Raw genomic sequence first — 25,329 nt, 5'->3', positions numbered from 1 at the left:
CCCACGCTGCCGAGACACGACTGCAACCCCTTCCTGTCTTTGGTAAAGTACAGTCTTGACTGCATCGTATCCGAGGTGCTGTCAACCGAACAGCGCCTGTTGGCTGAGGTGTTTCTTGCGAAGTTGACAGAAGCTTCCTGGGAAATGCATGCGTGCGTGTCTTTGCAGGAACACCTGGGACTTGCACACGTGTAATGTCTAAAACACACCAAACAATGCTGTCGTGGTTTGGCCGAGCGAGTTATGCCGCGTGCAGATCTGAATACCCTGAAGGTAGCATCATGAACGCATAGAGCTGATGCTGGCTTGTTCCAAACAATAGTTGTGCTATAGGGTGGTTTCAATGCACTCAGCTCCTACTTGCTGATTACGTAGTACGCCTCACCTCTGTGTTAGTCGTTGTGTTTTCCATGGTGCCGGTAATGCGCATTACGCAGGAATTATATTGTTCCAAGTATTCATCCGGACGCATATTATACCGACGACTTATAATTGTATCGGACGCATGATATCGGCTCCTTATTGTTGTAGCGAACACTCGATATTCCAAACTCCTAGTGTTGCGGTATCATAGAAAGATCTATGGTTAAAGCATATTTTGCCAAAGATCTTCAACCGTGGGGCCTATGATGATAGCATAGCAACTTCAAGCTATGCTCCCTGGTGATGGATCTATCCCCCGCAGCCAGATTGTGGCTCTTTTGGTTGTCCTAGTCAGGAACTGGTAACAACAGCGTTGTTCTAGAAGATGGTGATGAAATGGGGCATCTGGAGAATTCCCCCGCATCATCCACCCCAAAACTTCATGTACTTTGTACCAAACTATCCGTGCTGCAAGTGCCGCTTCTCGAACCCACCGCTGAGATCCATCTCTTGGTAAGGCTCGGTGAAGCTCCAGGTGAGATTCGGTGAGGCTGGAAGCGGATGTTGCCCAGAGGTGTACACGTGACTGTATACCAAGCCTCGGCGGAATGTAGCGCCGACACCGAAGCTCCGCGAGCTACGGCATCCCAAAATTTGCCAATGAGTGGGATGAATTGAATAGCGAATAGCCTCGTCCGAGCCCCCACGACAGGCAATATATTCACAATGGTATCTACCAGTACGATACGGCCACTTGCCGGTCGGATGGCCCAGGCCTCCTCGACAAGGATCTCGTCCGCCGTCCCTCAAGTTGCTCGCTTCTCCACGACCGCACCACAATGCAAGCGCAAAACGAAGGACAACAACCCGAAGCGAGGTGTCAGTAGCTTGTATGGTTCCGGACCCCGCGAGCCTCTGTCCATGTCAAACATCCCACTACCGAAGCCCCGTGATTTCAAGCCCAAGATCGAGGTTGACCCCAATCATGGTCTATGGGGATTCTTCCCCGGACAAGGCAAGCTGCTCGCAACACCCAAGGAAACCGAGGAGCATGGACGGGCATGGACTGTCGAGGAATTGAGAAAGAAGTCGTGGGAGGATCTGCATGCACTGTGGTGGGTATGTTGTAAAGAGAGAAACATGCTTTCCACATCAAGGGCAGAGCTCCTCAGAACCAAAGTCGGATTCGGTGAACGAGAAATTGATAGCCGAGACGAGGAGGTACGATACAACCGCATCACTGGTTATTATATGGAAGTGCTGATTTCAGGAACTAGGTCATGAAGACACAGCGAGCCATCAAGCATGTGCTGACGGAGCGATACTATACTTGGCAAGATGCCGTCGACGTTGCCATGAACGACCCAGAGATCAACTTTGAAGGCGGAGATGGGCAGGCCTACACACCATCGGCATACGAGGATGAAACCAACGCTGCCGAGTGGACACAACTTGGGGCAGAGTCAGAGGCGGCCAAGCAGATCGATCCTGTCGCAACAGAGGCACAGGAGGCCAAGATCGAGAAGGAGCTGAAGAAATAATAAGAAACTACCACATGCGAGACCATGTTATGTACTATCTGTGTGACGGAAGTGAGACGGTGGTTTTTCACGAAACTCGATAGAGAGAACGGGTGACCCTTTCGTCGTGTACATCTAGGATATGTAAGATACAGTTGACGAAGCAAAAATGTATATGCGAGCACATGAACTCTGAACAATGACTTCTATGTCTTGCATCGACCTCGAACTTGACTGTCTGTTGACTATATCATGTGATTAATATTGATATCGAGATATAGCAAAGTTCAGACAGGAGATGTTTGACATCACATGTCGTTACATAGTATCTACCTATCTAGAGTACCAGGTTGCAATAAAAGAGGCTCGTTACCATGTAAGTCAACTCCTGGCCACACGACAAAAGGGGGCTCGCTCCACAGCATGAACAATCTGGAAGGAAAGGAGAAGAAGCGGCAAAAGGACCCTGTACGCTGGGCTAATAACAAAGTCCCAATTACACGATAATGATACTGGGGTCGTTGCTGGGTCTCTTATATTGAACCGACAGCTAAGCTAAATTTGACCTTGGACAGTCGATCAGGTCAAGGCAGCAGGAAATATAGGGGTCGACAACGGCAGATGATGAGCGTACAGTAGCCACAAAAATATGCTTGTTTGTTCACGATAGTGTAATTTAGCCTCTATAGACGAGATAATGTGAGATTAGATTGTCATGAATTGGGTAAGAGGCTGTATTTGGAGGCGTTATCCGTATTTTACTTGAGGTTCGGTGAGCGAGTGCCATAATGTTAGTCTCCACATTGGACATGGTCTTAACTTAACTTACTGTAGCTGGACCCCGCCACCGCAACTGCATCACCTCGAGCTTCCCATCTATCCCGCTTCTTTCCTTCCATTCTGCTTCACACTCTCTCTATCCCTAGCTACCTAAAACTTCATCGATTATCAACACCACAGATTAGCCATCATGGATGAGATTGCCCCCGAATATGACGTTGTCGTGCTGGGCACCGGTATGTCTTTTATCCCCCATCCCATCTCCCCGCCTCTTTCTGCCAGCAGGCCGATCCCCGCATCAGAAAGCTTCGACTCGACGCTGGCAGTGACAGTCTGGATCTTGTCTCATGACGCCCAGTACTGACGATTCTTAGGTTTGACCGAGTGTATTCTTTCTGGGTAAGACATATGACGCCAAATTCCACCTATCCTTGACCGCTTCGCTGTGTCGCAAACATGTTCCAGACTGGCGCAAGCTGCTAGGCGGTGATGGTTGATATAAAGGCGGTCGGCTGATGATGGTTCAATAGTGTTCTGAGTGTCAAGGGCAAGAAGGTCCTACACATCGACCGAAACGACCACTACGGCGGGTAAGTAAACTACGATTACTCCTTAACTCACCAGAAAACTAATCATTCTTCAGAGAGGCCGCTTCCGTGAACCTTGAGACTGTACGCAACTCCTACCCAAACCTGAAACCGACCTGCTTCCCCTGAACCGAATCAACATTTCTAACATTGAGTACAGCTCTTCAAGAAGTACGGAAACTTCCGTGAGGGCGAGGAGCCCTGGAAGCAATATGGCCGCCTCAACGACTGGAACATCGATCTCGTTCCCAAGTTCCTCATGTCCTCGGGCGAGTTGACCAACATTCTCGTCTCTACTGATGTTACACGATACCTCGAGTTCAAGCAAGTCGCTGGCAGCTACGTCCAGCAGGGCGCCTCCAACAAGGCCACCGTCGCCAAAGTTCCTTCTGACGCTGCCGAGGCTCTGCGATCCCCCCTTATGGGACTCTTCGAGAAGCGACGCATGAAGTCTTTCATCGAGTGGGTTGGCAGCTTCGACCCCAAGGATCCCAGCACACACAAGGGTTTGTATTCCCATTGAACAGCAAGGAGGACTTGCGAAGTAGGCATGGTCAATTTGCTAACTTGCCATCTTCTACTCAGGCCTTGACATGAACAAGTGCACAATGAAGGATGTCTACGACAAGTTCGGCCTCGAGGCAACCACCAAGGACTTCATCGGCCACGCCATGGCTCTCTACCTCACCGACGACTACATCACCACCCCTGGCCAGGCTCCCGAGGCTATCGATCGCATCCGTCTCTACGGAAACTCTGTTGCTCGATACGGAAAGTCTCCTTACATTTACCCTCTCTACGGCCTCGGCGAGCTTCCCCAGGGTTTTGCCCGCCTGTCTGCCATCTACGGTGGCACTTACATGCTTAACACCAACATCGACGAGATCCAGTACGATGGCGACAAGGCTGTTGGCATCAAGGCTACCATGACCGGTGTCGAGGAGATGAAGTTCGAGACCAAGGCCAAGATGATCCTCGGTGACCCCTCTTACTTCCCCAACAAGGCCAAGGTTGTTGGACACGTTCTCCGAGCCATCTGCATCCTCAAGCACCCTCTCGCTGGCACCAACGATGCCGACTCTGCCCAGCTCATCATTCCCCAATCTCAAGTTGGCAGAAAGAACGGTAAATGCCACCAATTTACGTTAGATTTGCACACCAGCTAACAATCATAGACATATACATCGCCTGTGTTTCTTCCGCTCACAACGTCTGCCCTAAGGGTTACTGGATCGCTATCGTCTCAACCATTGCTGAGACCACAGCTAACCACCATGTCGAGCTCCAGGCTGGTCTGGAGCGCCTTGGCAAGATCGAGGAGCAGTTCATGGTAAGTTACCCTGATTAAAAATCAACAGACAACATATTCTGACACGGTACAGGGCCCTCCCATTCCCGTCTACGAACCTCTTGAGGATGGTTCCAAGGACAACATCTTCATCTCCAAGAGCTACGATGCTACCAGCCACTTTGAGACAAACACAGACGATGTCAAGGATATCTACCGCCGCGCCACTGGCGAGGAGCTCAAGGTTGAGGGTTTGAGGGAAGGTATCCAGGTTGCTGAGGAGCAGTAAGAGTCTCGCGACCAGGAAACAGGGTAAAGAGGAATAAGGTCACACCACTGCTGCAGAGCCAGTAGGGTCGGAGGATTGTTTTGATATTTTTTGATTGACCAATTGTTACCGTTCTGTCCAGAACAGTGGCCAATAGGATGGTGCGTCTTGGGCACAATCTCATTATACCTCTTTCGATAGCATCTCACACGAACACTCAAATGAATATGGTTGAATATGTATAATCGTGACCAGAGAGAATATCAAATTTGATTGAAACTTTTGAAATTTCATAAATCATGATCTGTTTAAAAAGGAAGAAAATTTTTGGCAGCCCCTTTTTCTAGTACTTTTCAAGAAGGCACCGTGATATCTACTATCTAGCTCAACTCGGACAGAGCTTCTTCATCCCAAGCAACGAACGACACGACACGTAAAGTTTGTTCCTTGTCGAGCATGTACGTACGCACACAGCGACGGAACCACAGTTCATTTTTTCCCATGCGCCCTAACTCCCTGGCAAACCGAACAGCCCGCGAACCCGCAAAATTATGCCGGAAAAGAGACAAAGACAACCAAGTATGGAAGAAAGGGAAGCCCAGTGCTGGCTCTCTATCTGCGGTTTGTCTTGCCCATGCCACGCTTGCCAACGACCTAGAAGATATTGTGTTAGTTACGATTCTGATATAGAACAAGGCTAGGGTGTATAAACTTACCAAGTGCTTGGTGATGGATGCAGTTGTGTGCCGATCTCCTTCTCCCTGTCGGGCCATGCGGTTCATGCGCTTCTGGTTGAGCTTGGCAATGCGGTCGGCCTTGGATCGGAGAACATCGTCGGGGACACCGTCGTCGCGACGGCTGGCTGTAGGAGCGCGGCTGGCGGGTCGGCTGATGGAACGCATGCGCTCGCGGGGAGTGCTGGTGTGTCCGTCGACATCCATGGAGTCGGGGTCCTCGGTACCCATGCGAGACCTGGAGCGGGCGCGGCCTCGGGACCTCTCGCGGGCACGGTCGGCAATGTCGGTGGTGTCGACACCGAGCTGGTCGAGGGCATCCTCGAACTCGGAGAGGGGCTTCTTCATCATCTTGCGGGGGATGATAGCCTGGTTCTTGAGACGCTTCTTCATGCGGGCCTCGTTGCGGATGAGTTGCTGCTTCTCGCGGATCAGCTCGGCCTTGCGCAGGACCTCGGCCTCTTCATCATCCTCATCATCCTCATCAGACTCGTAGAAGCCCTCAGCCTCGAGCTTCTCCTCCTCTTCCTCGAGAGCCTGGAGCTTGGCCTCGATATCGGGGTCGATGAAGTCGTAGACGTTCTTTCCGTCGTAAATCTCGGGAATCTTGTCGTACTTCCACTCAGGGTTGGCGAGCATGTAGTCGGCCTTCATGTCAACGTTGAAGACACCAGCGCCACCGTTCTCATCCTGCTCGTCCCTGGCGGTTCTTCGTCGCTCAGGATCCTCCTTATCGTACTTCTTGCGGTCCTTGATACCCTCGGGAATGAATGTCTCAAGAGTCTGGCCACCCATGGGCTGGGCGACGTGGATACGAGACATAACATCGGCCAGACGGCCACCAATAGCGCCGCTGGTGTTAGTACCAGCCTTGAGCTTTTGGTTGACACGCTCGGCGATCAAGCGCTCGCAAGCAGCGTTCTTGACCTCCTGGACACCCTCCATGGTGTTGCAAGACAACTGAAGGAGCTCGACCTCACCAGACTTGAGGATTCCTTGGAGCTCTTCCTGGACTGAAGGCTCGAGGTCCTCGGGTCGGGTAACGTCAATCTTGTTAATGACAACAAAGACGAGTTTGTTGGAGAAGAGGGGCTTGATGCTCTTGAAAAGAGCAATCTGGGCGCTAACTGTGTAACCACACTGCTCAGAAAGATCCATAAAGTACATAATGGCAGAACGCAAATGCGCAATAGCCGTGATGCTCTGCATCTCAATGGTGTTCATTTCCTCAAGAGGGTGGTCTAGAATACCGGGGGTATCAATGGCCTGGAAGCGGAGGTACTTGTAGTCGAAGTGACCGACAAACAGACTCTTTGTGGTAAAAGCATAAGGCTGGACGTCGACGTCGGCGCGAGTAATGCTCTTGAGGAAACTGGACTTTCCAACATTGGGGTAACCGCAAATAAGCAGTGTTCGGGTGTTGGGGTCGATCGAGGGCAGACGACCGAGATGCTGGCGGACCTGGTCGAGGTACATGAGGGGGTCCTTGAGTCGCTTAATGAGAGTGGCCATGCGACCCAGGGCAGCCCTCTTGAGCTGCTTGCACTGGAACAGCGACTGACCGTACTTGAGGAGACGGACATAGTCGCGGGAGATGGTCTCGATCAAGTGCTTGGCAGTTGACATCTGACCGAGGGCGATTCTGAAATGGTCGGCATCGTAGAGGGTGTTGAGAAGATCCTTGTGGAACGGGTGGATATCCTGAAGACGAGGGAAACTCTCGAGGATGGCGCCAAACTTTTCAGAAAAGGTCTCCTGGGTGAACTTGACCTTTCGTGTGTAGAAAGCTGTAGAGAGCAAAGAGGTCAGTGATCTATTACAGGCGCATTTGTTGGTGGCGATGGAGACATACCTCGAATACGGCTGATTTTGAAACCGGCGCGAATCTGGGTCGGCAACTTTCTTTGCGTTCGGCTCAGTACAATATCGAGGAACTCCTGCTGAGTAGGCACCGGCGGGATGTCCTTCCAGGTCGTCTTCATCTTGGGCGATCTGACTGTTTTGAAGTTGAAATTGTCCTGGGAATTTTTCTTGAAGAATAAGAAAAAATGAGAGGCGGACGGAGGAGAAGGTCGCTCGTCGCTCGAAAAGATGGTATCAGAGATGGCAAAATTCAGTTGGACAAATATTTTTTTCTGGTGGGTCGTGGCGGTCAGTCTTATCGATAAGAGAAGTCACTTTTTGTGTGGAGGGAATTTCGGTTGACGAGGACTAGATATGAGATTTGGAGATTTATGTATTGATGAATCAAGAGATGGTTGCTGTAAGTAATCGAGGACTAGTGTCCTAGAATATTTGAACTTTATCAATAATAAAGAGTTAATATTCCCACGCTGAGTCCAACTGCCATACAATGTAATCAATTCAGAGTCTTCTTAAATGGTACTTTTTATCTGGATCTCACCCCCACCTCAACCCCGCTGTCATACATTGAACCATAGAAGGGTCCAAGGCCAAGTCCTGCTCCGGCGCCGGCTCATCACCACTGACTGATTTGAGCTACAGGAGGGGATCGCAAACTTTGCTCTAGAAATATTCTGGATCTCATCTAAACAACCACTTTAATCCTTAGTCAATAAGTCATCATGTCAGCTCAACTCGCTCCCTACAAGCAAGAGTTCTTGCAGGCCGCCATCGCTGGCGAGATCCTCAAGTTTGGCAGCTTCGAGCTCAAGTCAAAGCGCATCTCACCCTACTTCTTCAACGCCGGCCTCTTCCACACTGCTCGTCTCGCCGGCGCTATCGCTACTGCCTTTGCCAAGTCCATCTCCGAGACCCAGAAGGAGAACGGTCTTGACTTCGACATCATCTTCGGCCCCGCTTACAAGGGAATTCCTTTGGCTTCTTCCATTGCTGTTAAGCTCGGCGAGATCGCCCCCGAGAACCTCGACCGTGTGTCCTACTCCTTCGATCGCAAGGAGGCCAAGGACCACGGTGAGGGGGGCAACATCGTCGGTGCGCCTCTCAAGGGCAAGAAGATTCTTATCGTCGACGATGTCATCACTGCTGGTACCGCTAAGCGAGAGGCTATTGACAAGATCCGAAAGGAGGGTGGTATCGTCGTTGGTATCGTCGTTGCCCTTGACCGTATGGAGAAGCTCCCTGCCACCGACGGCGACGAGACCAAGCCCGGCCCCAGCGCTATTGGCGAGTTGAGGAAGGAGTTTGACATCCCCATCTTCGCTATCTTGACCCTCGACGACATTATCGCTGGCATGAAGAACTTTGCTTCTGAGGAGGACATCAAGCGAACTGAGGAATACCGCCTCAAGTACAAGGCCAGCGACTAAACGAAAACTGCCATGTGCTGAGAAACAAAAGAAAGAGGTTATGATATCAAAAAGGGACAATAGATATATGGGGCGGGAATAAAAAATGGAATTTAACGCGCTAATGCGGTTTTTGTAGACCAGCTATCTCATTATTGCAGATGATACGGCTCTTTTAGTGATATCTTATGTGCGAAAAAAATGAAGCAAATACATGGAGCTTCTTGGTACAGTAGAGTCGTTCATACAACTCAAAACGCCTGCAACAAGCCTGCAGAACCAGATCATGATGGCTTCTTGGGCTTGGTATCCTTGGAATCTTCCTTGTTCTTTCGCGTAGGCTCCTCTTTGGTCTTTCTCTTGGGGCCGCGCAATTCGAGCACCTGGGCGCGGGTTAGCAGTTGTTCGCTGATGTTGTCGAGATGTCAACTTACCATGGCATGATAGCCCTGACCAGCAAGGGCTTCTGTGCTGGGGCCAAGGTCTTTGAATGCGAAGCACTTGTAAAATTGTATGGCATACTGTGCGCACATTAGTACCATACGTTTTTTTTATGTAATTGTATAATAACTCACTGGTTGGCAAATGATTGCAACTCGATCAGCCACACCAGACTCGTTCATGAGCTCCAGATACGACTTCATTACCGTTTTGCCAATACCAACACCCTGGACCTCTGGGCACACGATGAATGAGTGGAGACAAATCGTCCTTCCCGAGGATTGGTGGCCCAAAGGAGACCCTTTGGAAACCTTTGCATCCCGCCAGTTCTCAGGCATGGCCATGTCCGCATCAGTGATGACCGAGTGGGTTCCAAGCGTAGCGAGAACGTGCGCAAACATGACATGCTTGGCCCCGTCGCAGCGGCCACCCTCAACTGGCCGACTGTGCTGCATCGTTGAGAGAGATATTTTCTTCACATCGGTTGGTCTGACGGTGTTGAACAGGCCATAGCAAATTCCATTCCTGATGCGATACTCAATCTGTTCTCATTGGTTAGCAAGCAGGGTCCGGCTGCATTCTGGGTCTCTAGGCGGCGTCTCAAAACAGCCGACTGAGAATTTTGTAACTGACCTTCTCGCGCGGAGATCTGTAGGTTTCTGAGAGTGCGACTTCTTCGAGAGTCACACATGTGTCGATATCATTTTCGGTCAGGGGCTGAAGCATGGGTGCCCAATGAAACGGAATGACCTTCTTCAGGAGGCCGGCTTCTGAGTTTCTCTTTTGGATTCTCATTGCGGAGAAGTTTCTTTTGGTGTTGACCATATCATCGTCAGCGTCTCCGTCGGTGATGGCGCCATCGTCTTCGTCTTCCTTCTTCTCTCGGGAATCGGTGACGCCGCCGGAGAAGATGATATCTCTGGCGGCAGAGGCGAATTCGTTCTTCACGTCCATGCTTCCCATGAGGGATTGAGATTCAATTGGTCGTATTGAGAAGTAAAGTGTTGGGGTGACCCTGACGTGATGAATGTGAACAGAGGTACTACCTCAGTATAAGTCGGCGCCAGAATAGAGCTGCTGCGGGGTGAAATAATTTATGGACCGTTTTCGAGGAGTGAGAGCTGATGCAGAAGACGTGTAGTTTTTATCAACAATATGAAACCGTGCTGAGCTTGACTTGGCGACAATGAAGTCGATTGAACGATATGATGTGGTGTGATGAGAGCAATTGGTGAAGTTCGCCCGTGCGCTTTTGAAGTGAAGGTGAGTGTAAACGTTTAGAGAGTGGCGTTTTGTAATTGAATGAGTTTTGTGCCTTGGATGAGCCCGACCACAATCAGATGTTTGCTCTGATTTTTTCCCTGAGTTACTGGATCACAGAACTCGACTCGTTTGACAGTGAATGAAACGTCATGGGACGAAAAAAGATTCCTGTTTGCTCTTTCAATTCTGGTGGACCCACGAATGCCGAGCTGATCGGATGATGCAGGCCGGCGCCGTAATGTAATGGGGCCAGTGGGTAATGGTTTAAGGTAAGAAAGACTATAAGTAGACAATGTTGACGAAAGTGAGGCTATACATTTGAAACCTTGTGATAATCAATGTTACTCCTCAAAGTGTTTCGGGTGACAGGAATAGTGTATTGTCGTTGAGCTGCGACTCGTCTCGTCTCGTTCGTCTCGACTATCCTCTCTCCCCTTCTGGTCAAGATGGGTTTATGAGCGGGGAGAGCTTTGTTCCGGCTCCATCGCCAGTGGTAGCTTGGGACTGGCACATGACATTTCAAGTCGCGTGACCTCGACACAGACAAGCAAACAGAGGGCACGGTAGGTTGCAGATGATTAGGTATTTCAGGGGAGCAGCAAAAAAAAAAAAAAAAAAGACATCGAGAATGAACGTCGGTGTTGTGGGTAAGTAAAAGATCCTGCAAGGTGTTTAGGGTAGATGTGGTACAAAAAGGTAGTTAAACAGTTGGTAAGTTCTGTGGTGTTCTGTTTGTTGTTGATGAAACCAGTTTTATGCTGTTGGTAGTCGACATTACATTGAGAAGGCAGTCAATGGTACCTCGAAAAACAATGTGTTCTTGTTCCTTTGCCCTTTGAAGACCAACAACTGGTGCCAATTCAGCTTACTTCCCTTCCAGCTCTTTCGTAGTGGAATTGTTCGTGGTATTCATGACGAGCTGGACAGGCAACCACCTAACGCGAAGTAAAGGTTGCTAAACCCAGTCAACGGGAAACCGGAACACGACTATAGCTTGCATATTTGATCAAGGATGCCGCTATGTAGCCATGCCTCAGGGTGTCAGAAAAGTTGGCCGCTGGAAGCATGAAAGACGAAATTAGTAGGTCACCGTATACTGCCTAGACCAGGCCCTTTGGCTGTTTATTTCTGTACCCTGAGACTTAAAAGGACAACATTTCTGCTACCCAGTAGCCATGTAAAGACGCTGCAGGAGATCATTCTGTGCCTCCCGGCACTCCCTGTTAAAGTAACCCAGGCGATCCGCAGTTGGGGGTCCCTGAACGGCAGCAGCCGCCGCCGCATAATACGATCTCAAGTCTTTAGACCCTGCTGCAGAATGCCAATGCTATTGTTTTTGGGAACCTCAATGGAATACGACTCACCGGCATGACTTTGAGGCATGTAAGTCAACGGTCACCCGACAAAGCAACAAAAGCCCAAAGCGAACGATGCTGTATGTTGGCTGAGGGCTGGTACTATGCAGGAAGTCTGCTTTGGAAATTGATCCGTTACATTCTGCTCGATATGCTTATTGGATCTGTAAGGACAAGGACTGTATGCCAACTCCATAGTATTCGTCCTCTTCGTCTGCCTGCATCAAGAGTGGTAATTCGTCGTCATCACAGCGTCTGCCTCCCCGCTATCATATTCGCTTCTGAAACGGGGACAATATACAGTAAGCATCCGTATGCTTCCATCAATTTCCGAGAGTTGCCTTGTCCTTGGCTGAGAGTGTGCGTACATGCAGTCGTGCCTAGCGAGCGGTACACGAGCAATACAACACAAACTTGTACCTTGACTGAATAAGAAAAGCAAACAGGCAGCAATGACCACTACATGATTGCTTGGTGGCTAAGTTAATAGGAAGATAATAAACACTTGTTGTGAATTTAATCGATTGGATGAGCGATGGGGTTGTGGAAGCAAGCTTGGTTAACGAATTTGTTTGCACCCCCAAAGTCCAATGAAAGCTCCGTCACAGCTGTAGGGCAGACAGAATGGAGGGGTGGAGAGGATGATGTAAGTCAAAACTGAATGAGACGGGATGAATGGTGCAACCCGATTACCTTGATAAGTACTAAGGTAACGAGATAAGTCATTGAAATCTGCCTTCCATGCTTAGGGAAACCAATTTGGTACTCTTTGTACTTCGTGATCATGGCTAAAAAAAAAAAAAAAAGGACGGGTTTTATTTGGGATATCCCCGTATCATACTTGGTAGATTAAGCAGCGGACTGTTAGTAGCGTCACCGCTCTAACGGAACCTCCAAACCTAAATGCAAGACGACCCCAATTCATTGCCCCTCCAGCCCTCCCAGAACCAAAACAGCCCAGCCTAGACTGCGGAAACGGCCCCTCACAATAGCTCCAGCCAGTGACTACCGCTGAACCTCATGTGTACCTAGGAAGGTAGGTCATGGATGTAGGTAAATGCACCTGCACCTGCCTATACTACTACTAACACTGCTCTGCTTGCATCTATCTTCGTCCATCTTCATCTGCCCCTTCCCCTCCGATCTTTTTTCTGCCAACCAACCTTGCATCGGATCCACGATTCTTTTCTCCTTCAAACCTTGTCTCATATGGACACAAGATTTACTGATCCAGTTGAGAATTCTTTTTACTAAGCTTTGCTCCCACAAACTTAGTGTGCTTGAGTACCTACCTATTCACCTTGCTGGAGCTATCGTTGGATTTTATTAGCCACGTCCGTACCCGCACCCGCACCTAGGCCTACACCTACACCTACTCCTCTCACGACCAGCCACTTTTTCGAAACTCCTTGACGTCTTCCGTTTCACACCTGCCTGGTTAAATATCCAGCTGCTGAAGGTTGTTCCCAATAACAGCAGGAACAAAGCAAGAGACACGCTACAATGTTGGTCCATCATCCATATACATTTACGTCATCTTTACCCATGCTAACCTCGACGACAGGCGCATCACCCTCAACATATTCAACCCCCAGGCTGGGGAGCAGGACAGTCTGCTCACCCTCGAGATCTTCCCCGATATGACCTTGGCTACGCTCCGCGAATCTATCCAGGCCGAATCGACCATCCCTCCAACCTCACAACACATCTATCACAACGGTCGTCTGATCTCGGATGATACGCAAACAATGGAGCAGCTGCAGATTGCTGATGGGGAGATGCTGGCCCTACATGTCCGGGATATGAGAGGCAGCACCGGTGTACCGGAACAAGCCCGACGCCCTCAACCAAGGAGACAGGCCAGAAATGAGCAGGATCCTGAACTGATTCGGCTTCAGATCCTTGGGCAGCCTGCTTTGAGGCAGCAGCTTCAGTCCCAGCACCCCGAGCTGGCTTCCGCGGTTGACGATCCCGCCCGCTTTGCACAGATCTTCCTCGACAGCCAGAACCGGGAGCAACGTGAGCGCCAGGAACGGCAACGGGAGATTGAGAGACTGAACGACGACCCTTTCAATATTGAAAACCAGAGAAAGATCGAGGAAATGATTCGACAAGAGCGAGTTATGGAGAACCTACAGAATGCTATGGAACACAACCCCGAAGGTAATTTGCATATCATGCAATGGTGAAACCTGCATGCTAACTTGATGTCTTCCTAGTGTTTGGTAGAGTCCACATGCTCTATGTCGATGTGGAAGTCAATGGCCACCCAGTTAAGGCCTTTGTGGATTCTGGTGCTCAAGCTACCATTATGTCTCCTTCGTGCGCCGAGGCGTGCGGAATTATGAGACTTGTTGATACCCGCTTTGCCGGTGTTGCTCGTGGTGTTGGTACAGCCAACATCATTGGCCGTGTTCATTCTGCCCAGATTAAAATCGGAAACTTGTTCTTGCCCTGCAGTTTCACTGTCATGGAGGGTAAATCAGTCGATCTTTTGCTTGGCCTCGACATGTTGAAACGATACCAAGCCACCATCGATCTAGCCAAGGACAAGCTGTGCATTCAGGGTGAAGAGGTCCCTTTCTTGGGAGAGGCCGAGATCCCCAAGGATGAAGAGGCAGCAGCTGTACAGGAGCCGACTTTGCCCGGCCCTGATGGTACAACAATTGGACAGCGCTCCGGAGCTGTCGTGCCTCCTGGCCAGCAGCAACAACCGGCATCAACTGCTCCGGCACAGGCCGCTCCGCCTGCGCAAGCCCCAGCCCCTGCACCCCAATCCCAGCCGGCAGCTCAACCTGCTGCTGCTCCGAGAACAAACATCTCACCACAGGCTATTGAGAGCCTGGTCTCGATGGGTGCAACTAGGGAGCAAGCTATCCAGGCCCTTCAGGCTGCAGACGGCAACCCCGATGTTGCCGCCAGTCTGATTTTCTTCTAGGTTTACACCAACTTGGGACGACTTTCCTAGCGTCAATACTAACTCGCATTGGGCGGTATCGGGGCCACAACGGAAAAGAACAAACATGTAAAAGGGAGCATAATGATAGATAACTGTTTTACCATCTGTTTTAAAGCGGACAGATAGAAAGATCTCGTTCTCTTCAAGGGTCATGGATAGGGAATGCACGTATGACATTCGCGTTGGAGCATGGTATTTAGGAGTAACAAGATACAAGAATTACACGTAGTTAGTGAGGTACAGATTGCTCATCAGTTTTTGTTGCGGGTATTGCTCATCGCAGTAACTAATCTATAAATGCCCATCGAATTTTCATCACCTCCTTACGCTTACCTGATCTTGTAGACGCAAGGTTTCAAGACGGCGGCCTCGTTGAGCTCTGGCTCCGCATCAATGGGATCTATCCTGCGGATGATTGGCCTCTTGCCCCTGGGAGCCTCCTGTTCCTTCACATGCTTTCCCTTGGTCGGTGATGCGCCCTTGATGAAATGCATCTTGACAAACATCCTGTTGGACAAGTCAATAGCTTCGCGGTCTCCCTGAAGGACAAAACCTCGCGACTTGAGCACTTCCACGAAAGCCGACACATCAGTCTCTCGGCGACGATCATCTACGCCATCCACCTCGACGGCCAAATCCTCATCATGCTCAGCATCGTTATCGGCACCTTTGCCCTTGCCCTTCTTGCCAGCGACAGCGTTCTTCTTGCGGTTACCAACACTGTGGGTCACAGGAGCGTTCTTGTTTCGAATGGGACCGAACCGGCTCTTAATCTCAGCAACCCAGAGCTCGCCCTTCCAGTGTAGAATGCGGTAAGCCTCCTCAATAAAATCAACCCAGTTTGTGCCCATAAGAGCGAGACAGAAAACGGCAACGTTGATGGAACCGTCAGCAAGAGGCAAGTTGGCAATATCGGCCTTGGTGACCAGAGGGCTTGGGCTCTGGAGATCGTAGCTCTTGACGTTGACGCGCATCTTCTTTCCGTCTTTTTGAAGTGCCTCCGCAAGCCGGGCATCACCGCAGCCGAGATCCGCAATGGTGCACTCTTGCTGTGTGCGAGGTAGCGGTGTTTTGGACAGAGGCGTGGGGGGAGCTCCGGGCTTGCCTTTGCCTTGCTGGCGGGCCTTGCCCCGTGCGCGAATGTCTTTGAGGAAGCTGTCGACGGGGTTTTCAGGCCAAACCTTGACCTGGCGGCGGAAACCCTCGTGGTACTCATCAAACATCTCGGGTGATTCATCGAATAAGCTGAAGGCCTCTTCGGAGGGGCGGGTGTAGAGTGTTTCATTGAGATGTCGGAAACGCGCTGAAATAAGCTTCTCTCTCATGGAAGCTTGGAGGGGAGTGAGCTTGGGAGCAGGAGGCTGAGGCGCCTTCACAACAGCATCCTTTGCGGGGGATTTGGTGGTCTCTGTTGATTCCTCTTCAGACTTCTGCTTCTGCTTCTGCTTCTTGTCCTTCTTAGGCTTGGGCTGAGCCTCACCCCCAGTGGCAATGGCATCCTCTTTACCCTCCTCTGGCTTCTCATCCTCAGTCTTCTTTGCCTTGCCCTGCTTCCTTTGTCGCTTAGCAGACTGCTCAGAATTTTGCTGCTGTGACTTCTCAGGCTTCTTTCCCTCAATGACAGACTCCCATAGATCTGCGACTGTTGAGGAGTCGACGTTCTCTTGCGCAGAGGCGGCGTTGTTGCGCTTGCGCTTCTTGGATTTTGTACCGGGCGCGCTGTTGTTTTTGGAAGGCGCTTCAGCTTTGAGGCCGTCTGACGAGACAGACCATCCTGGAACCGCAAACATTATTGAACAATATTTGGGATTATTATTATAAGTTTTGTTGGTGAAGTAGCGATTTGAGTTGATGGGTGAAGTCTCAGTGGTTGATAATTTTTGAGATCTGAATTTTTGATTGCGATAAGGTACGTACCGAAGACGATCCACATCATGGTCTGTGCACCTGCCATATTTGGGTGTTAGCCAACTTCACCTACACGTTGACTGTTTGGGAGTGAATCAATCGTATACTCAAATATTGAAGCGAATTATTAAAAATATCTTCATTTTTATTCAAGTCCCTGTGGAGAATATGTATAAGAAAGGCGCTTAAATCTACAGCAGTATGATTGATATATCTGTTGCGACGAAATCTTCACAAACACAGACCTGAACTCCTGATTTCTGATGTTTCTTAATGAACCTTGGAACTCCTATATGATCTTTCAAAAGATACATCCAAGTCCGCCCAAAGAAGTCACAGATCGACCCAAATCACTCGATTAACGGGTGGAAGAACGCTTCTATGCCTAAACATGAAAAGTTCAAGCTCAAGCCGTCTCTTGATCATACCACGATTATCTTGAAGATCCCGTTCAAAACATCATCTCGGAGAAGTACAGGCGATGACTCAAAGAGTTGGGATCTTTAAAAAAAGGTGTCACAGCCTCCAAAAAAGACCAAGGCTTGTTATGTTGTCCCCCCGACGGAATCACATGTCTGCGTCCCCGAATGCTATGGTCCGTTCAAATCAGTGGGATGCGAGTTTGTGCAAAGGCAAGGAGACTTTTTCCCCTTTTCTTGATTTATTTTTCTCACTCGAGTTGAGGCATCTAAAGTTTCTGTGTTCTGACTATTGCCGAAACTGCTTATAGGACTTGGACATCTTGTTGACCAACCATTGCCGTATTTAGAGATGACAAGTACAAGTGAATTTCACCATCAAGTATACTACCAAAAGCTTAAGAGCGCAGAAAGGACCCGCCCAATAACCATTTGATTCATTCTTCATTGATCTTGTGTCGATTATTACTCGCCTCATTCATATCATCACTTGCATGTTGTGTGATTCACGATAGCGGTTATGTGCAGAGGGTGACTGGCGAATAGTATCATAATACAACCAGTTACTTATAAGAGAGCCCCAAGACACACATACGGACACCGAAATGTAGCGGTTTACCACAGTCAGCCAGCTCTTGAGTATTCAGCAACACTGAGAGTGACTCAGTCCCATTTCGAAACCGCCTCTCATCAATGCACGGTCCCGATGACTTGAGCTGGCTTGAGTTGTCGCGATCAAGCGCTCTTTCATGAAAACAGATGATCTGTTGGGTGCCTGGACCTGGGTACTGCATTTCACCTGAACACGAGGCACATGGGTCTTGGTCTGCACTGATCAGAGTGGCGTCGTCCACTTTGGAGATTTCGCAAAGCACGGCAGGAACCAGACCGATACAGGATGTCCATGGATGGAAAAGCTTGCCATGCTGTGGCAGTACGGCTCGGCAGGCAATTAGTTCGTGTCCTAGGCAATATGGACTCATGCTTAAGAGAAGCACATCGTTTGTCTGTCAATCTCCTGAACTAACATCACCTGGCGAACTAGCAGCCCGAGTCGCAACTCTTTGGAAGCGATAGTACCTACACCCTTTTCAGGGACATCTCTTTTTCTACCGATCCCCCCTCATCCAAACCAGGTGCGCATACAAAGCTTACACTCGTGAAACAAGCACGTAGAGTATGGGGTACAGGTATACGTAGCCGTAGGCCTCCAAAGAACTCGATCGCTACGACATTTGTCCAGAAGCGCCTGTGCAACTGACTGCAGCAGAGAATATGATTCTCAACGCCGACTTTTCTTTGAGATAGTCTCAGACATGTTTCTGTCGCCAGACAACTTTAGTCGATTCAGAACGAGGAGTATATTCACGGTCCAACATCAGAAGAACAAAAGCCACTGCATGGGGGGTTCACGACATAAAAGCCGGCAGGGATCGGCCTTCCAGCAGTGATCAACGCTGGGTTGAGGCCAAGCCCGAGAGATGATGCAGAGGACCTTGAGGCTACGCAATGGCAGTATGTTTCTACTGTACTGTGCTGTGCTCGTGATGCGATGAATGGTCGCACCTTTTCTTGGACAGAGACAATGATATGCATCCAGAGACTCTAGACAGGACGGGAAACGAAGGGTGTGCAACGCCGTGCTTTGTTTGTGTCACACCGACGTTCCCCATCTAGCTTAGCTGATGCTCGCGTCAAGAATTGTTCTGGGATCATGAGGATGAAATGAAAGGAGCGTTGGTTACAAGCGTACAGAAGGAACACATAATGGCAGAGAGGTTACCGCGAAGTATGCGATAGTGCAATACGTAAAAGCGTCCATCGACCAACGGTTTGTAGTTAGTAACTCATCTGACGGCCCAACGGAGACTGGGGCGGGTTTGAAAACGACCCATGTGCGGACAGAAGAGGAGGTTTAGGCTAGACTGTTGACTTGGCTTCGTGTAACAAACATACAGATGAGTTTGCTCTCTAGGATTGATAAGTTAAGGTTTGATAAAAGGGAGGACCGGAGTTTGGCAGCCGTTCATTCGGAGGGTTCGGCGGACGGGAGGAAAGGAACCGCCCGAAAAGAGTCCGACAGAAGCTAGTCTGGTGCAGACGAAATGAAGTGAAATTAGTAGTTAGCAGTTCACTACTAAAAAGTAAGGTTTCAAGGAGTTGATGAAATTGCAGCTTAACCTTACATGCTTGAGCCACACCTACGAGAGAGATCAAGGGGCGGTCTAGGACTTTGAGATGGGTGTGATGCAGGAGTAGCAGAGATCGTCATGGCGAGCCTTATGTAGGGCTGGGATTGCCAAAATAAGAAATGCAGAAACAATATTGTATTGCACTGTGTAGGAATGGGTTGCTGGTTCCCAGACCTTTCACTGTTAGGGATACGAATGGATCTTGATCCTACCTAAGTAAGTAGTTTGAATAGGGATCGGAATTGACAAGTTTCTGACAAGACTGAAAAACGACAGAAGAAGCTAGACTGTGATTTCCTTGACAATACAGTTACGTGATGGCATGTAATAGTACTCTGTAGTTGATGTTGGTTTGTGCTTAATGGGTATTGTTAATTCTTGGCAGCTAATTTACAGTAAAGTTACAACTGTGTTGAGCATACCTTAGTAGTTATGACGGAGTTTGTATATTATCGTATTCGTAGTACCCTGCTACAATGTCAGATGCTTCTTTCTGATTAAACAGAGACATTTAGTCTATTTATGACAGATCTGCTTGCATCATTCTCCGTCTAGAGACGGGATTGGCAGTCAAACTACGGATAAAAGCTAGCTTTGCAACTTGCCAGGCTTTATTAGACAAGACATGGGAGCCTTTCCGCACTCTAACTAAATCCAAAGCCATTGGATATGCTTGCTAGGCTATGGGCTAGGGTCAACGTTTATTGACTGCAATACCCTCCTGTACCATATCAACGGTAGTGTCTTGGCGATTGCCATAGTAGCGTCTGCAGGGTATATCGATTATCAATAAGCGGCAGTTTTTGTAAGCGCGCTCTGAATCATGTCCCCTTCCAATGCTACTGTAACGGATAGCACTGCACAGCCAGGAGGATATCAATGATGTTTGTTCCTGTTCTCATCATTCTTATGAGAGTCTTGACGTATGTACATACTCTGGTGCAGCCAATATGAACCCCTGTTATGCATTGAGGCTAAGAAGCAAACTACATATCTATATAAGGAGCTATTGATGCTGATCCTCTGAGTAATTGATGATCGCTTGCAACAGGGATGAACATGAACAGTTATCGTTGGTACGTGCTAGCACGGGCATGATAGCCGCTATTCTTCTTGTTGGAGTGTGGTTTTATGCTAGTGAGATAGAGCATGGGCCTTCGTGTTAGATATGTATTATTGCTGTGCCTCGGCACCGCGGCCATTGATCGTCATCCCACATATTAGACTAAGGGAAAAAAGAAAACAGAGAGATGATAGTTTCGCTTCGAGTCAACTCAGTTTTCAGGCAATATTACTTGGTGTCTCTAATGCTTATTTGTGCCACCCACAGTGTCTCTGTCTTGGTTTTATTCTGAGTGTAAATTAGAGGATGTGAGTGCCCTGGGACGCTTGTAAGTTTACAAGTAGGACGCAGTAGATGACCTCTAGGAAGTTGCTGGCACTTCCACCGGAGCCCTCGGCACGCTAGAGTAACCATTCGGGTTCGGTTCTTTAACCACAACGACCTAAAGATATCCTAAGCTCTTGGTGAATTGGGGCTTATTCCAGTAGGTGATGTCTTGGCTTCCATGCCGACAGGGGTTCGTTTGACTTGTTCCTATCCGGCACTCAGCGTACTATGCCTAGGTCTAGGCCAGGTAACGTTAGGTGCCTAGGTATTGCCTGCTTCAACACTGTGCAACGTGCAGAGCACCTAACCCAAGGCTTCCTTCAATCTACCATGCCAGTTTAGGGGAGGCGCGATCAAGCACTCAACCATCACCGGAAGGAACCCCCCCCCCCCACAGAACAACGGGGGAAACCACCACAAGCATCCCATCATCCACTGCCCACTCCACATCCGACTTGGTTACCTTATTCTATCTCAACTTCCGATCCTCTTCTCATGTGCCTAGCCTTCATTAGATAAGGAGCTTTGGATATTTCCTTCATAATCATAATCACGCCTGCATCTCCGGCACGCATCCTGCCCTTCTTCGGCCCTTTCTCGTTCCTCATTAAATGCATCCACTGTCTCACTATTAGAACTTGACATTCAAACGTCGCCAGTATAGTCGATTAGCTGGGGCCTTCTTTCTCTCCTGAATCAAATAAGATCAATTGCTTGAGATACACTTCTATTTACAAAGGAGGGAGCTATTCATATCAGAGACACCAAGCAGGCCATCTCAGACACCATCTACAGGACCGGACCTCACTTCAGGGCAAGACAAAGGACAGAACCTTGACTGAGCACAAGTTCGTCATCTTACCCTTGACTGAGGTCCATGCCCTGTCGCCGGCCAGACTCTAGACTCCAGACTACCAGTTCTCGCTCCGACGGCCCAGTGGAATTGGGCAAACCGCCGACTTTCAAGTCACACAAGCATGTTTCAGTTGCTCCATTACTTGCCTCCAGAAGTTTCCCCATAACTTAACTTAATCCATACAGCGGTCTCTGTCTCTGTCTCTGCCTTTGCTCTGCCTTTGCTCTGCCTTTGCTCTGCCTTTGCTCGACGTGCGCTGCACTTCTCTGGATCTTCAGCGATATACAATCTTTGCTTTGGCCGGACTACATCACTTCTCCCCTTCAAACCTACAGGACTGTACGCACCCTTACGTTTCCTTTGCTCTACCCATCTCTCTCAAGTTGGGGTTTTACACATTGTTCCTGTCTGGCTCTTAAATGCCGGATCTAGTTCCACTTATTGTTTCCTCCCCATCTTCGCTCGGCTCTAACCTTCATTCTACAGACTAGGCCATTTCCAGTCCAAGTCCGTTATCTGCTCATCTTCTCAACTACTACTTATACAACTAGCGTCCATCTCTCGATTACATGGCTTGTTAGGAATCTTGGGATTGAAGCTTGAAACACATACTTGACATATTCAGCATCGTCATGTGAAGTTGTCAACCAATCAGAAAGAATTGCATGGACTTGAATCACCTGGAAATCGTACATCATGGATAGGGACCAGGCCACGTCTGCGTCTGCACCTGCCAACCAGAAGGCTCCTGCGAATTCGAATCAGCAAGATGACGGGAGGGATGACGCGGATCGAAAAAGGAATAACATTCGCAAAAGAACAAAGACTGGGTGCTTGAGTAAGTTGCCTGAATATCTTGTAAGAGTTATATGAGAACAGTGACACTAATGCGAGCTTTTATAAAGCTTGCCGCAAGCGCAGGATAAAATGTGACGAAGGAAGACCGATATGCAACAACTGCATCAAATCCAAGAGACAATGCGAGGGTTATAACCAGCGAGTCATCTTCAAACACCCAATGGGCGCAATACAGGGAGGCCCTTACGGTCCTGCTTACTATCCCCACGGGTCTGCGCATCTTGTTGGTAATTTACAGCCAAAACCACCCTCGCAGGGTCTCTTGCCTACAATTGCTCCCAAACCGCCTTCATTTGACTATAACGGACACCAACCAGCACCTTATGGGCACTACGCCCACGGGCAAGGGGCTGCACAGACATCCCCAAACCCATACGACTTCAACTCTTCGGCGGCTGCCCATCCATATGGCCAAGCCAACGGAATGATGGCCCCCGACCCCCCAATGGCTTACAACAGGGCACAACAGGACCCTCGAGACCAGTACGGTATGCTCCCTGGGCAATATGGCCCACCATATGCAATTGATGGCCAGGCGGACCCGTTGGCTGCTAAGAAGGGAAGCGTGGACATGGGCAGAACCGAATCCGATCCAAGTATCGATTACGAAGACATCGATATACCAGAGGATGATGCCTCAATGGGCGAATCGGATGATGACACACAGGATCCTCGACAGGTTCTCGGACCTGTGATGAAGCAATTCAATGGAACATGGGACACGAACGGCACGAGAGTTAGGACCTTTTCGACGTTCGCTCAGTGTAACATTCTGTCTGATTACACAGCCACAGCCAGAATAACGGAACTCAAGGACCCTGCAATGTTGCAGATTTTCATGCACTTCATCCAAGTCACGGGCCCAAGTATGTCACTATATGAGAGGCATCCTTTTGATCACACCGGCGAGAACTCATTCGACCCTACCCCTAAAGGCGCTAACAATCTGTGGAGTTGTGAGTTATCCCATAGGAAGAACTGCGTATACAAGGCTAACCATTTGTAAGACACCTTCCCCGTCATATCCCTGAACCATCCCGCACTACTTCACTCCATGCTTGCCTTGGGTGCTTTGCAGATAGCCAAGTTACAAAACATACCGGCCACAGCCGCGATGAAACACTACCACCTGGCGATCCGAAGGATAGCCAGGAATGTCAACACACCCTTAAGACGAACACAGCCTGCGACAATAGCTGCGACGCTATTATTGTCATACTTTGAGGTTTGGTCATCAGACCATACAAAGTGGTGCAATCATCTGCTAGGAGCGCGGATCTTGTTCAGCGAAATACCTCTCAGAAATATGTCGAAGAAGTTCCTCCCAGTCAAGCGTTTTAAACAGGCAGAAAAGGATGCACAAAACCAAAACCAAATGGACAGCTTCTTCCCCGGTCTAAGCATACCATCTCAGAGTGAACTCAATGATCACGACTACGATCTATTACAAGCAATTTCAGGCCAGAACATCACAGCAGAGGACTATGGGCTCGGGGAAAATCAAGGTATTGATCTATCGGATTCAGTAACCGACAGAGACATCGAGCATTACGAGAACGTACGAGATCTATTCTGGTGGTACTGCAAGATGGACGTGTACCAAAGCATGCTGGCTGGCACTAGGCTATTGTAAGTCTTCGCACCACCTTTGAATGTGAAGTTATACCTGACTGTTACAGCATGAACTACGAGTCTTGGTCTCAGTGTCCACCTCGAGCACCGATATCGAAACTTGAAGCGATGTAAGTGATAAACCTGGTTTGTAAGGAGCACGACTGACTTGGCAATCCAAGATATGGATCATATGACCACTTGATGCTACTACTTGGTAGACTCGCAGATTTCTCCTCCAAAGACATTGCGCGAAAGAAACGAGCGAGTCAAGCCAGAGGCCCGCCCCCAGGAGCCCCAGGAAGTTCACCACCGCCGTTCAATGGCATAGTTCCCACCGATGGGAACTTTCAGGTCCCAAGAGGTTTCACACCACCAAAAGAGTCATCGCCCCAAAGCGACTCTTCAGAAGATACAGACTTGGATGAAAGTTATCGTGTCGCTTTGGATGAATGGGAGTCTATCAAGCGAGGATTCGAAGCCTATGAAAGTAAACTGGGACCAGAGTTCCAACCACTGAAGCCTGAATTCTCAGACAAGCGAGACTCGCCATTTGGTATGACCATGCAATATCGAACGTTCTCTGTAGCAGGAATCTGGATGAACTTTTACATGGGCATGATCAACCTTGTGCGCTGCCACCCCTCTATGCCTCCTGCGGCAATGCAGGCGGCTGGCATGGCAGCACCTCAGACGGGCCCCTATTCCAACAAGCTGGGACGAATAGCAGCTGGTTTGTCCGAAGACGTTTCGCAGGCGACAGAAATTACCACCCTTGTCAGTGCTGCATTTATTGAGAGCTGCTTCTGCCTCTTTGTGGCAGCGATAGAGGTATGTTAATCCTTACTCGTGAAATGTCCGAGAAACCCGGCTAACTCTGCATCAGTATCGAGATGAGAAACAGCGCCATTGGGTGATACGCCACTTGCGCGACATCACTCGGTTGACTGGATGGCAATCAGCAGAACGCATCGCTACGGGATGTGAGTCTTCTTGGATGAAGGCAGCGCAGCTTGGCCGTGGACCTCCTTACATTCGCGCCCCAGAGACCGAACCAGTGCCTGTCGCAAGATGGCAGGCCCCGCGCCAAATCGACCGCTTCATTCAAGAAGTTGAGACTGGTGAAATCCGACGCCAGATTCATGTGCCCAAGGCCGAGCGAGCTCAGTTTGCACTGGGTCTACTGAGTGTCGAAAGAGATTTTGAGGCTCTCGATCTCAAGGATGATGATTGAACGGTGTATGGTGCAAATGAGTGTGTTATATATA

The 25,329-nt window shown here is 49.3% G+C and overlaps 10 protein-coding genes across 10 annotated transcripts; 6 read left to right on the top strand and 4 right to left on the bottom strand.

Annotated features, from left to right (window-relative positions):
* Nucleotides 1-1,065: 1,065 nt before the first annotated feature.
* On the top strand, nucleotides 1,066-2,095 carry FGSG_06167 (uncharacterized protein). Its single transcript, XM_011326500.1, has 2 exons — nucleotides 1,066-1,584; nucleotides 1,641-2,095. The coding sequence occupies exons 1-2, from the start codon at nucleotides 1,090-1,092 to the stop codon at nucleotides 1,902-1,904; spliced, it is 759 nt and encodes a 252-aa protein (XP_011324802.1). The 5' UTR covers nucleotides 1,066-1,089; the 3' UTR covers nucleotides 1,905-2,095.
* Nucleotides 2,096-2,853: 758 nt separating this feature from the next.
* On the top strand, nucleotides 2,854-4,827 carry FGSG_06166 (rab GDP-dissociation inhibitor; the record flags this gene model as incomplete). Its single annotated transcript, XM_011326499.1, has 8 exons — nucleotides 2,854-2,899; nucleotides 3,038-3,062; nucleotides 3,194-3,253; nucleotides 3,307-3,334; nucleotides 3,411-3,756; nucleotides 3,836-4,375; nucleotides 4,426-4,580; nucleotides 4,633-4,827. 8 exons carry the CDS (start codon nucleotides 2,854-2,856, stop codon nucleotides 4,825-4,827), a joined length of 1,395 nt encoding a protein of 464 aa, XP_011324801.1.
* A 265-nt stretch (nucleotides 4,828-5,092) lies between these two features.
* On the bottom strand, nucleotides 5,093-7,612 carry FGSG_06165 (nucleolar GTP-binding protein 1). Its single transcript, XM_011326498.1, has 3 exons — nucleotides 7,393-7,612; nucleotides 5,523-7,327; nucleotides 5,093-5,460 (listed from the first exon to the last, which is right to left on the bottom strand). The coding sequence occupies exons 1-3, from the start codon at nucleotides 7,520-7,522 to the stop codon at nucleotides 5,419-5,421; spliced, it is 1,977 nt and encodes a 658-aa protein (XP_011324800.1). The 5' UTR covers nucleotides 7,523-7,612; the 3' UTR covers nucleotides 5,093-5,418.
* A 513-nt stretch (nucleotides 7,613-8,125) lies between these two features.
* FGSG_06164 (orotate phosphoribosyltransferase) lies at nucleotides 8,126-8,830 on the top strand (the record flags this gene model as incomplete). The annotated part of the gene is made up of 1 exon (XM_011326497.1): nucleotides 8,126-8,830. The coding sequence occupies one exon, from the start codon at nucleotides 8,126-8,128 to the stop codon at nucleotides 8,828-8,830; it is 705 nt and encodes a 234-aa protein (XP_011324799.1).
* Nucleotides 8,831-8,921: 91 nt separating this feature from the next.
* FGSG_06163 (uncharacterized protein) lies at nucleotides 8,922-10,213 on the bottom strand (the record flags this gene model as incomplete). Its single annotated transcript, XM_011326496.1, has 4 exons — nucleotides 8,922-9,192; nucleotides 9,244-9,330; nucleotides 9,385-9,792; nucleotides 9,884-10,213. 4 exons carry the CDS (start codon nucleotides 10,211-10,213, stop codon nucleotides 9,094-9,096), a joined length of 924 nt encoding a protein of 307 aa, XP_011324798.1. The 3' UTR covers nucleotides 8,922-9,093.
* A 928-nt stretch (nucleotides 10,214-11,141) lies between these two features.
* FGSG_12879 (uncharacterized protein) lies at nucleotides 11,142-12,153 on the top strand (the record flags this gene model as incomplete). The annotated part of the gene is made up of 6 exons (XM_011326495.1): nucleotides 11,142-11,160; nucleotides 11,222-11,224; nucleotides 11,507-11,594; nucleotides 11,687-11,741; nucleotides 11,831-11,896; nucleotides 12,067-12,153. The coding sequence occupies 6 exons, from the start codon at nucleotides 11,142-11,144 to the stop codon at nucleotides 12,151-12,153; spliced, it is 318 nt and encodes a 105-aa protein (XP_011324797.1).
* Nucleotides 12,154-13,508: 1,355 nt separating this feature from the next.
* Nucleotides 13,509-14,806, top strand: FGSG_12878 (uncharacterized protein; the record flags this gene model as incomplete). Its single annotated transcript, XM_011326494.1, has 2 exons — nucleotides 13,509-14,031; nucleotides 14,088-14,806. The coding sequence occupies 2 exons, from the start codon at nucleotides 13,509-13,511 to the stop codon at nucleotides 14,804-14,806; spliced, it is 1,242 nt and encodes a 413-aa protein (XP_011324796.1).
* Nucleotides 14,807-15,156: 350 nt separating this feature from the next.
* FGSG_06161 (uncharacterized protein) lies at nucleotides 15,157-16,781 on the bottom strand (the record flags this gene model as incomplete). The annotated part of the gene is made up of 2 exons (XM_011326493.1): nucleotides 15,157-16,601; nucleotides 16,745-16,781. 2 exons carry the CDS (start codon nucleotides 16,779-16,781, stop codon nucleotides 15,157-15,159), a joined length of 1,482 nt encoding a protein of 493 aa, XP_011324795.1.
* A 936-nt stretch (nucleotides 16,782-17,717) lies between these two features.
* FGSG_12877 (uncharacterized protein) lies at nucleotides 17,718-18,137 on the bottom strand (the record flags this gene model as incomplete). Its single annotated transcript, XM_011326492.1, has 1 exon — nucleotides 17,718-18,137. One exon carries the CDS (start codon nucleotides 18,135-18,137, stop codon nucleotides 17,718-17,720), a length of 420 nt encoding a protein of 139 aa, XP_011324794.1.
* Nucleotides 18,138-22,288: 4,151 nt separating this feature from the next.
* Nucleotides 22,289-25,295, top strand: FGSG_06160 (uncharacterized protein; the record flags this gene model as incomplete). Its single annotated transcript, XM_011326491.1, has 6 exons — nucleotides 22,289-22,430; nucleotides 22,498-23,406; nucleotides 23,560-24,079; nucleotides 24,130-24,192; nucleotides 24,283-24,892; nucleotides 24,948-25,295. 6 exons carry the CDS (start codon nucleotides 22,289-22,291, stop codon nucleotides 25,293-25,295), a joined length of 2,592 nt encoding a protein of 863 aa, XP_011324793.1.
* Between the last annotated feature and the right edge of the window lie 34 nt (nucleotides 25,296-25,329).

Source organism: Fusarium graminearum, chromosome 3, assembly GCF_000240135.3.
Source record: "Fusarium graminearum PH-1 chromosome 3, whole genome shotgun sequence".
Lineage (NCBI taxonomy): Eukaryota > Fungi > Ascomycota > Sordariomycetes > Hypocreales > Nectriaceae > Fusarium > Fusarium graminearum.
The sequence above is the reverse complement of the archived record's forward strand: the minus strand, read 5'-3'. Positions and strand labels throughout refer to the sequence as shown.